Genomic DNA, 12,334 nt, shown 5'->3' on the forward strand with positions numbered 1-12,334 from the left:
TCCTAATGCACCCATGTAAACCTTTAAGCCGAAAAGCAGCTTCAAACGCACAAGAAAGAAGATTACTATCATGCATTTCCCTGAGATGCATCACCACATTAAACATTTTGGCAGCCAGTTTATGTGGGAATTTTGCACCGCTGCAACTGAGGCCTAGCTCAGAGTTCAGGAAGCAGAGTTACTAAGTTACTTTCAGAGTTACTTTAATGTCCCTTGAGCACATTCTACCTGGTGATAACATTTTCTCCCTGGTAATAACTTATTCTACATCCGTGATACCACAGATCCGTTCTCGGTGTATCTTTCAGGCCATTTGGAGTTTTGCACCACAGGTTTCTCTGCTTCTCTGAATGCTGCTTCCAACAGGGACCGCTGCCTTCCTTACGGCCCCTCATCCAGGAGGGGCTCTGGGAGAGAACTAAGCCAGCTCTGGCCACAGACTGGAGTGAGAGTCTCCTCATAACAGGACATGCCTTGGTCATAAGCAGTCCCCACACAAAGCCACCTGGCCCTTGCGATAGTCCCTACAGGGGCAGAGACGTTGGTACTTGGCACTGGCTCCAGCACAGCTGAACAGCAGGGGGTCCTTCTGCAGGCTACATTCAGCATGTTCTGCCGAGAAGGCTGGGAAGAGGTGGTTCATCTCTGACTCTACTCCCTCGCACTGCACCTCGAGCCTGACAAATAAGAGAGGACAAGGAGGGAAAGAGACTTTCAGTCTAGACATGACTATACTGTAACTGGAATTTACTACAATATTTTTCAAAGTAAAGAGGCTATCTTACGTGTTAAAGACTTCCTTAACGTTGATGAAGCGATACAAGGCTGGCTCACAGATCAGGCCTGCACTCTGGCATGCCTCCACGCATGACTGGCCCTCCAGTGAGGTCAGCAGTCGCAGGGCACTGAGGGGTGGCCAGGAAGGCGGTGGGGTAGTGTTGGACGCCCAGGCCAGGATGCTGGAATTGGGAAGGAGGGAGTAAGGGCTTGGGGGGCTGCCTGGCCAAGTCCTGGAGGTGTTGACTGGAGGAAAGGGAGCTTCGGGAGAACAAAAATCCTGCAGGTAAAAAAATAAATAAAGATGCAATGACCATAATGATTATTGTATTCAACATTTCATAAAATACAGTTTCATCTTTCAGCTATATGTATCGCAGCTTAGTCCAAGGTTAGGTACAGAGGGCATCAGCGAATGTATGGCCGGTCATTTGTTTATCATAAACCTATTGCCTCTTCTGAATTCCACTGTCTCCTGAGCTGTGGATTCTATCAAAATATTATGCAGCTGTGGTGTTTTTGTTGGAATGCAGAGTTCCATCCCCAGGGAGGTCATTCAAAGTGCGGTGGCACTTTAGCTTGTGCTGACTGGTCAGCTAGCCATATCAGCCCTGGGGCTGGTCACTCTTACCCTAGGGTCGATAACCGTTATTACCCTCTGGGTGCTTTTGTCACTCCCCTCACCAAGGCCACACAGTTAGTATTTCAACATTCAGCTAAGCGACACATTCAAATTTGCATCATACATCAGCGGCTGATATATTAAATCATAAAAGAACCATTACTATAGCAGCGTGCTTATTGAGATCGACAAGTCCTCGTCGATCTTGTTGGGAAATGATACGAATGCAGTTATACCACATAGTATCAAAATGAGGTTTAGGGGCAGAATTAGGCCTGGCAAGAGCGCTGATTAGATTTCTCCCCCAGCTGGGCCTATTCATAAGACCCAGGTAATAACATCTCCCTCTGGCCTCCAAGACCTGTTTATTAAGAAGGCTCCCAACGCCCGGAAGCAATAACGAGGATTCCAATTTCATCGTCACTCCATCTCTCTCTCTCCACCCCCGCAGAACCAACACACACACACACACACACACACACACACACACACACACACACACACACACACACACACACACACACACACACACACACACACACACACACACACACACACACACACACACACACACACACACACACACACACACACACACACACACACACACACACACACACAAAGCAAGAGAGAAATATGATAAACTCTAAAGAGATGAAGAGAGAGAGATGTTGTGATAGGCAGTGGAAGGGGTCAGAATGGGTTCAGAGCTCTGTCTGTAGTGGAGAGGAGGTTACAGTATACAAGATGACTGAGGAATGACAGGTGCAGGAAGGACATAGAACAGAGACAGAAGAGGGAGGACAGGAGAGGTTTAGAGAGAGAAAGTAAGCTGGAGAAGAGTCAAGGAAATGAGAAAAGGGTTCAGGGTGGAAAACACCCATCACGTACATGCAAATGTTGGCTGTGGATGTAAGCCCTCTTTATTTTGTTGAATAGTGAGAAAAGCTTATCTACAAGCTCACAATACATTGCGATGTGTTGTGAGCTTGTAGATGTGCTATTTGCACTTTCTTGTAATTTTTTCTCGTTTTTTTATTTTTTTTGGGGACTAAAATAGGGACCTTGATTGATTGATTGAATACTTTATTAACAGTTTGCAAAAACAAGGCACGGTGGCAGAGATTAATACTGTACAAAAGAAAGCTAAAAAGGTTAAAATAATAAAGAAAAGACAGGAGAGTGTGCGGACATTTCCTTTTTCTTCACAAGTTCATCTACCAGCCACTATAATAATAATATCGTTTATTGTCCCCAAAGGGAAAATTGTCTTCACAGGTCTGTTCGTTACAACAAAAACAACAAAACAAACATAACAACAAAAACAACATATCACAAAGACAAAGACATGAGGTCCCCACTGTACACAAAAAACCCTCTTATGGACGGGGCAGTTTGTTTAATGCCGCGATGGCTGAGGGGACAAAACTCCTGCTAAAAGTAACCTTTTTCCACTTTAAGGTTCTGTATCTCCGACCAGATGGCATGAGGTCAAAGTAGCGATACAGGGGATGATCAGTGTCATTTCTTATTGAAAGTGCTAAGCGTGTAATGGCCTTATTGTTCATATCAGCAAGTGTGGGTATGGGAAGTCCGGAAGGTTCCCATACTGGAAGGTAAACTAGCCACAATTCGACCCTCCTCCGTTCCCAAAGCATAAACGGCTGGTAAAATAAGGAAAGTCACCAGTGAATTTAACCACACCAGCACAGCCAAAGTGGCTACTAGCCAACATAACATCATACAGTTCCCAAAAAGCGCAGTTAGAGGCTTGCTAATTGGAAGTCAGTGCTCATACAGGTCAGACCAGCAGCCACAGTCTCAGTCAGTCATGGTACACGGAGCACGGCAAGCGCTGACAGCGACACTGTCCTTGGTGCTAGAGCTGTCTCTGGTGCTGAAATGTTGAGCGTCACTGATGCAGTAATCACGGATCAGCAAGTCTATGTACAACATGCTCCTGTTGACACTGAGGGAACACCATGCAAGCTTCCAACAGAAAGTTTAAGAGACAAGTTTTTGAAAAAAAACAACAACTACAACATCGGACTAGTTTAAAGCTTCTGGGGAAGTTGCTGTGTTTGACATCTGCTGATCACTCACTTTCCCATTCTATGTTCAGGAACGCTGCCATTAGAGAGGACATTTAGTCGTTTACACTAAAGGCAGTAGTGATGAGCGGGCCGACCCGCGGGTGGTCGAGTCAGGATTTCAGAGGAAATTATGCGGGCTGCGGGTGAGCGGGTCAGCCGCTCTCTCACAAAAAAAAGTAAAAAATAAAAAAAACTATTTTGAACAACATGCTTGTTTATTTAGCCCATGACAATGTTGTGCTACTGTAGACATTTAAAGCGACTTTGGGTACTTAAAAGAGCGCTATATAAATCTGAGCTATTATGATGATGATTATCTTTTTTTCCCACCGCGGGTCGCGGGGCGGGTTGAGCTATAGATTTATATATGGGTTTGCGGGGTGGGTTGAGTCGGGTTGGGTTCCGTGGCGTGGCGGGGCGGGGCGGGGCGGGTCATGAAAAAACCTGACCCGCACATCACTAAAAGGCAGGGTTGCAAGACTGTTTAATGCATTCTTCTATACAAGTAATTAAACGCATTTATCACATTGCCAGCAGTTGTAATGCATGCAAGGGATTATATATAGCCAGACATGATCAAATTGTAGATTGTTAAAGAAATTGTTTCTCCAGCGCTCGAAGGTTATAAACACACGTGTGTTGAGAGTAATCTGCTTAGAAGATGTACAATGATATTTTTAACGATGTGACAGCCAATACACCTGATATTGTTGTTGTAGATGAGAGTTACGATGTGTTGGGTTATAGGTGTCAACTTCATTTTTTTTTTTTCATTGCTCCATTTCTGTTGTAATTTAAACCTGTCTGTATGGAAAAGACAATGTTTTCAGTAAGTCATACTTATGATTAATGATCCTGTTTTGCTCGATAATTAATTATCTAAATAGTTTTAAGCTGATTTTCTTTATTGCTGCAATGAATACTGAAGTCAAGGCATCAAAATGTTTGAGTTACATGTTTAACTGTGGATTCAAATAAAGCAATTAAGTGTGTGTGTGTGTGTGTGTGTGTGTGTGTAGCCAAATAAATGCTTTGTTGCACGCAAAAAATAGCAGACCTACAAGCTCACAAGGCGTTGCATCCACGACACGTTGTGAGCTTGTAGGTCAGCTATTTTCGATGCGTGACAAGTCGTGCGACGAAGCATAAATTTGCCCAAACAAAATCGGGCTTCAGGTAGATAGAGGGATAGAGAACAGACTGGGGGGGTCAATGGTAGAGAGAGAGAGAGAGAGAGAGACACCATCAGGGCGGTGCCCTGGCTGGACAGGGGCCACCTCATCTTGGCTGGCGTCCTGCTGCCAAGGCTGTGACTGTAACAGCTGCTGGGCTGTGCACCAATCACCTCACAACATGATGAATACCGGGCTGTGCACCAATCATCTCACAGCATGCAGGCATAATTGTGGGGCAAAATGTGTGTGTGTGTGTGTGTGTGTGGGTGTGTGTGTGTGTGTGTGTGTGTGTGTGTGTGTGTGTGTGTGTGTGTGTGTGTGTGTGTGTGTGTGTGTGTGTGTGTGTGTGTGTGTGCATTTTGTGAGTGAAAACGCACACCAGTTGAATATGATGCATCTTTTCTACAATCTTCACATTTATTATAACAATATTTGTAATCAAAAATATAATAAAGAATAATACTAATATACAACTGACAGTATCATTATATTAGATTATTACCAAATTATAATCAGTAATTACCTGGTTTTGAATGTAAGCATTTACTCTTTCCAGCATCCCCTCACAAGTGTACTCATAGGGCAAAAATGGCTCCACCTGCAAATGTGCACACACACACACACACACACACACACACACACACACACACACACACACACACACACACACACACACACACACACACACACACACACACACACACACACACACACACACACACACACACACACACACACACACACACACACACACACACACAGTCCTTAGTGTTCTAACTCATTTCTGCCTTTCAGTCATTGTGAAAACCAACTGCAGAGGGTACAGCATTATTCATAATTGTTGTTGAATGCTATATGAAAACAATAAATTACAAATATACAATGCGTGCACATCCACTCTGGTCAGATACAGGACAAACAGAAGATCAGCAGAAAAAAACTTTTATAATAGAAAATAATACACTACTGCTCCCACTCTTTATTGCAAGATCGCAGATAAGCCCTTTGATCGCCAAAAGATCTTTATCAGGATGCAATATGAAGCAAATAACTGAATGTTGACTCTATGAAATGTTAAAGCTGAATTATGTTAGTCTGACTACATCCCAACCCAGAGAAAGACATAGACGGTTAAAAAGAGAAAGTGAGAGAGGGAGCGGGAGAGGGAGAGGGAGAGGAAGAGGGAGAGAGAGAAAGAAAGAAAGAAAGAAAGAGAAGGCAAAGCCCCTCAGTCAGTGTCCATGACCGTTATAATAACAATAACCAAACATCTGACTGTTTATCAAGACTGACATATTCATTAGCGTAACTATGAACGGCTTCATTACAAACATATACCGTGCTCTAGCCTCACATTAAAATCAATGAACTCATACATCACAGGTGACAGCTTCTAATTGATTTGAATATTTTGAGCAGCAACAGCATCAATATGACAAACAACACATCAGAGTGGTGATGGATCGCAGCTAAACCAACACTGACAAAGCTAGGCTTGTAAACTAGTCTGTGTTCTACTGTCTGCTTGGCTGCATTAGTCTCATTGCTATAGATGTTAACTACATCACTGGTTTAACGTTCAACGTGGGGTCCGCGGACCACCAGGGGTCCAAATGGACCCTTAAAAATCTGTAACTCTTTTTACAGTGTAGATTGCAGTCTCAGAGATTTAAAAAAGTATATAAAACTGGGGATCCTTGAAACTGAAAAGGTTGAGAATCACTTACTAAACTTTACTGTAACGTAACGCCAATCTACACTGTCAAATCACTCAGAGAGTGTACAAATGGAACCAAACGGACCCTTACAGATCCTTACTGGTCCAGTTGGAGTGTTGGTGGTCCCCCATTTGGACCATTTGGACCACTAGTGGTCCCTGGACCCGACGTTGAGAACTGGTGAACCAACATGAAGCCTAGCATCCCTATTCTGGAGGCGAACATTGATCCTCAAGGGGTATGGGATTCGACAATGTGAAGACACGCTCCATCATTGATGCCATAGAAAGCATAGTTTATGACTGTGGAATAACAGATTCTACCCGTGTCCTTGCATTCTAAATAGCCCATTGTGATAGCATTGCATCCATAACTTTGAAACATGTCACGTTGGGACACATTAATTGCGCATACAGAGAGTTTACACCTCTCATGCCTCCCACCGCAGTTAAAATGAGATCTCATTGTTTACCATCCGGCCACAACAGCACTCTGGCTTTTAAATTGATGAATGGTTCCCTTTAGCCCTCGGTTCCTTTTAGCGTTCGCTTATTAGTTTATTTCATCTGAGTTTAATGAAATGTATCTGGCATCTCATCAGCTATTCCACAATGCAATTTGCCTTTTGGGCATCTTTATATAATAGAAAGAGAGAGTGGAGAGGAAGAATAGAGCTCTCTCTCTCCATTAGAGATGTGCATGTTGGCATTTTTTTGCATGCCGGATAAAGTTACTGTTAATATCAGCCTGTGGCTCTAGACCGAATAGTGACGTTCAACCATCACTATTAGTGGATCACGTCGGCCCCCCGCTGTGATAGAAAAAGAAGCATGTATCCCATATTAGAACCAAGCACTCCTAGAAATAATGAATGTGTTAAATCCAGTCTGAGAATTTATGCCAGTCGCTTTGAAAAACAGAACAAGCGCTTAGAACTGCTAGAGCAGCATATTACTGTATGAGTTACACTTATATATTTTATTTTTTGGTTAATCAGTCCTAAATGGATAGTGATTCATTTACTTGAACATGGTTAAATGCGCACCCACTCCCATGTCTAATCTCCATAGAGGCCAGTTTAAAATCGGTGGTGGAACATAATCTCTAAATTGATAGTTGTATTTAAATATCTAAACTCACTGGTTCTCTTGTCGGCAGAAATTTCACAGCACCTGACGGGCAGTAATTATAAGCAGTATTTATCAACCGGTGGTATTGAATATTGACTAAAGAACACGAACAGAAAACAAGGCCAGAAACCTTTTTTGATTCACTGCTACTGCAGCAAATACAGGCCTAAATAAATGTGCCAACATAACAGAAAACCTGTCTGCTCTTTGAGTTCTTGTTAATAGTCGCTGTCATGCAGATACCTTGTATCTCTATGTTTCATCTTTTTATGTTTTTTTTCCATAAAAAAAAACATACAGTACTTTGTCGTATGACAGTGTCGCGCAAATAATGACATGCTCAAAATAGGTACGCTGGGTTAAAAGGGGGTTTTATAATTAACCAATTAAAAGTATTAACAATGGCTTGTGACTAAATAATAAGTACACTGGATCTAGTAACTGTTTTGGACATACAAGGTTTCCACCTGACAGCGACAATCTGTTTTAATCCGAGGCACTCAGTCAGCGGCCTTGGCTTTATACTGCCCCTCTCCCTGATGATCGACAATAATGTTGCCGCCTGGGGGAATGCACTCCATTTTCCTTCCATCAGCGGTAAACATGAGGTCTATTTAACATACCTGGCATGTAGGGGCAAACGTGCATCTCGCCGAGGCATGGGAGCCAGTTGGCCACAGCTTTCTGTGTTGCTCTAATGGCAGATTGAGCACAGCGTGATTGATTAACATGATCTGCGGTAGACAATGCCTGGGGGAAGGCTGCCTCATGAAAAAAAAACAGGTGTGGGCACGGCTTACTGACCGAGCCACTCAATCTCTTAACCAATTAGTAGTGCACGGAGTGGTGAGGCAGAGCCAGTGAAGCAGTTTGCTGTGGCATCAGGCACCGTGATTAAGAGCTCTGTCAAGGCCTCTAGAAGTGGGTCAAACCAGGGTACTGGGTCTGTGGGAGCAAATTATGCCTTTCGACTAGACGACATCAGTGAAAGGCTTAGTTTTTTTTTAAAAAGTTATTTCTTCAGCATTTTTCTGCTTTATTTCTTAGATGGGAGAATGTAGAGAAACAAACCCAAGGGCAAGAGAGTACAGACATTCAAGACAAGAACGGAACTTGTGCCCCAGGGCGGGTATTTAACTGTCACATTACATACTGTCAGTGACTTTATGTAAACTGCATTAAACATAAAATGGATGTTCAAGCCATGGTCAAACTCTACACTGTACTTGCCTTAGTCCTCATGATTTCACGGATGGTGCTGTCAAACTCATGGGAGTTGTTGAAGTCAACGGTGACGACGTGTGGCCTGCCGATGTACTGTTCCGCATACGGATGCTGAGAGGACACCTGAGGAGAATGAATAGGATACGGTTTGTACACCCCAAACCACCCAAAGACACAACCATGACCACAGATCAAAGTCAGATGACCACTCAAGTGGCATCTTTAATATGCTTAAGTAGTGGCTCCTGAACATAACATATCTATACGATAACAGTCACATTTTTGTATGTACGAAATTGGAGGGGCACCAACCACTTCAATACAGAGGCTGCATACATAGCAGCGCGAATTAGGGGTACAGCCTGTGGCTGTACAAACAGACTGAACAGGCTAATGAGGAAGGCTGGCTCCGTCATCTGTGCTAGACTGGATGGGTTGTAGGAGATGGCAAAGGTGAGAATGGTAAGGAAGCTGGAAGCGATCATGGTCAACCCTTCTCACCCCTCCACGAGGTGGTAATGGGGAAAATGAGCAAGAGGGGAAATAACATAATCAAAAATGTATTGTTACTCCACTGGGGGAAGATGAATCCTTCCCCCAGTGGAGTAACAATAGATAGGTAGCCATAAACTTGTACAATGAGGCCCACGGTCGCTCAACATATCTCTGTAATCTGCAAAGTCGGATTGTTAATTGTGACAATAATGTTTTTATCATCAGCCAATCAATGAGTATGACTTGAAATATCTTCATTACGTTTGCACGACACTGTCATACAACCAAGTATAGCATTAATATGAAAAAAAAAACATAAAAAGATGAAATATGGAAATTTCACCCAACAGAGATGATATGCTTTCACTCATCAAAGCTGAGGGCACACTTGAACAGAAAGGCAACACAGCTGTTCTTCCTCTGAGCAAACTTCTCCATGACTTTGCGGATGAAGTCACATAGGTGCTGAATCGGCTGGCTTTCGATGGACAGTGTGGCCAATGCATTGAGTCGCGGCTGTCCCCTGGTATTGCAAAGTTTTTATCCTCTTCAAGATGATAAAGTTCCTCTCTGCCTGAGATATTCTTATAAGAATTATGATAATCTTTAGAAGAGTGGCAATCTCAGCAAAAGCCTCATCTAAATTGTTCTTGTGGATGGATGTTAACAGAGACTGGACCGTCTTATCAATATGAAGCTCAGTGTAGCGATACAAAGAGGTCAGCACAGACTTAAACTTTTTCACAATTCCGACAGGCCATAGTGTCACAGCGAGGTCACACTCAGATGCAGGAAGTGACAGGACAAATTGTGGGAAGAGCAAGCTGTCAACCAGCTTTGCAGGGATCAGGTGGTCCCTCAGTGAAAACGTCTGCTCCACCTGGGAGATGACTGTCACATGCCTCCTGCACCACTGCCGCTGTGTTTACTTGTAGGCCTGGCTCGTCTTCTCCATCAGGGGTGGTTGCGGCAAATTCATCAGTTTACCACACAATCTGGACATTCTCCTTGAAACGGGTGAGCATACTGCTGATCCAAGGTGCATCCATGCTCCGTTTTTGCAGTATTTGCAGTATAAAACATTCATGTCTGGCATAAGCAAGGAAAATAACAGCAGCTGCAGAAAGGCTTTGTCCCTGAGTTTCTTTGACAGGCTGTATGCCTCACTTATGGTGGCCTCCTCCCATCCTGGCTGTGTGTGTATGACCTCTACACTGGAGCAGTGCAGCACGATTCTCCCAAAACTGCACAGACGATTCTACTTTTTTTTTTTTTTTTTTTTATCCCGCGATTTTTGTAACCCATTTTTTTCACCCGGTGCCAATTTCCTAAGTGATCCTGGGCGCTACACCAGCCCTACACCAGCACTACACCAGTCCCCCACAGTAGGGAGGCCAGGGCCGAGCTCATGCTTCCTTCAGGCATGAGAGCCAACTGACCTTCTTGTCACCTGACAGGGGGGAGTTTCCCTGGTTGGACGTAGCGCGTGGAAGGAACACGTTATTCCAACCAGTTCCCTTCCCCTCCATCAGGCGCCCCGGCTGTCATGGGGGAGGCGGTATAGCGACCAGGATTACTACATGTTTTTGTGAGGGTATTAACTACCCTAGGAGACACGGGGAGAACATGCAAACTCCACACAGAGTAGGCCCTTTCGCCAACCCCACCTAGGGTATGGGCGACGATTCTACTTTTAAAGTTCGATCGCACAGAGGTGGCCTTGGAATGCGCCTCTGCAAGGTCCCTGACATGTTTTGAACAGATAAAAGTGGCAAAAGCAGTTAAATCTGCAAAAAAAACATTTTAGGAGAACAAAGTTGCTGCAAGGTCAGTTTCGGCTGGTGGGTGTAGCAGTGAACAAACTGGTAATGAGGATAATGTCTCTTTCATTAGTGTCTGTACCCCACGGACATTCGCACTTATTACAGCCACACCATCATAAGTCTGAGCAATCAGCTGGTCTCCCAGCTTCAGTGGTTCCAGCACAGCCTTGATGCTATTACAAAGGCCAAGTCTAGTTTTATCTTTGACTTCAACAAACTGCAAAAACCACCAACACAACCACAATTTGTGATTTACAAGCCTGCATGGGAACAAATGAACAGTTTGTTTTCTACAGTGCTGGATGTCCCTTTGAAGACGGGTGTCACAGTGCCTCTGAAGCCTCGAATCTCCCTCACACATACAGTACTGTAGATGCATCTGAATTTTTATATTACTATTCTTCAGAGAGCCTACCGACTCGTTGCCCTGCGGTGCTGTTTCACATTGTCCACTCAGTTTAATAGTGATCCGACTGATCACGTACCTCTTCTCCTCTGTTTGTTATGCACTGTTCATTTGGACAGCTATGTTTACTCTTCCCAGTACGCCTAATTTCACATCATTTTCCAGTCGACTCCAAGTCTTCAAGTCTTTGTAACCCATCCTCGACCAAGTACTGTACCATCTCCATCAAATTGTAGAATTGGAAAACAGAAGATATATACTGCAAAATATACTGCAGAACGTGCCCCGCTTCTATGAAGTTCATGAGAGTGATCACAGTACCTTTCTGGAGGTGGGCTTCCCCCTGAAGAACTCATGATTGAGAGAGCTGTGGGAAGGGTTGAACTTGGGTTGCAGGAAGATGCAGCCGTTGGCTATGGCCTCTAGAGGCGCAGGGCCTTCGTATGGGAAGCCAAATCCGATGAAGAGCTGCAAGAGGAAAAGGAAGATGGCAATGAACTCAGCTGCTGATATCCAGATAAAACCTTGTGTACACAGTAAAATCATCCAATCCAATCATCCAATATATTATTTTCGTATATTGCAGAAATGAATAATGGATGTCATTCCTAATTCATCTAGCAAAGTGCTACTGTAGGTAACAACCTGCCATTAATTACATCTGAGCGAGTGGTGGGTTAGAATATGAGCCTTGAGGACTTTCTTTACAGCATTATATCGGTGCTGTCGGGTGGAAACCTTGTAAATACTGTCCGAAACCATACATTTTGTATTATTATTTTAAAAACGTTTTAAAAGAGTGAAAATAGCCGATCTGCATTGCGAGGTTGTAGATCTGTATTTTCACAACTTTTGTGCGACACTCTTGTAT

The 12,334-nt window shown here is 43.7% G+C and overlaps 1 protein-coding gene across 1 annotated transcript in view; it reads right to left on the reverse strand.

Moving 5' to 3' along the window:
- Window positions 1-478: 478 nt before the first annotated feature.
- Window positions 479-12,334, reverse strand: part of mgat5b (alpha-1,6-mannosylglycoprotein 6-beta-N-acetylglucosaminyltransferase B) — a gene marked incomplete at both ends in the record, with an annotated part of 96,388 nt that continues 84,532 nt past the window's right edge. The window contains 5 exons of the mRNA XM_080446358.1: window positions 479-677; window positions 786-1,057; window positions 5,191-5,265; window positions 8,746-8,862; window positions 11,785-11,931. Of these exons, the coding sequence (XP_080302484.1) occupies window positions 479-677; window positions 786-1,057; window positions 5,191-5,265; window positions 8,746-8,862; window positions 11,785-11,931 (810 nt within the window). The remainder of the gene's footprint in view (window positions 678-785; window positions 1,058-5,190; window positions 5,266-8,745; window positions 8,863-11,784; window positions 11,932-12,334) is intronic.

The sequence above is a fragment of the Gymnoscopelus braueri genome (assembly GCF_963280865.1).
Source record: "Gymnoscopelus braueri genome assembly, chromosome: 13".
Classification (NCBI taxonomy): domain Eukaryota; kingdom Metazoa; phylum Chordata; class Actinopteri; order Myctophiformes; family Myctophidae; genus Gymnoscopelus; species Gymnoscopelus braueri.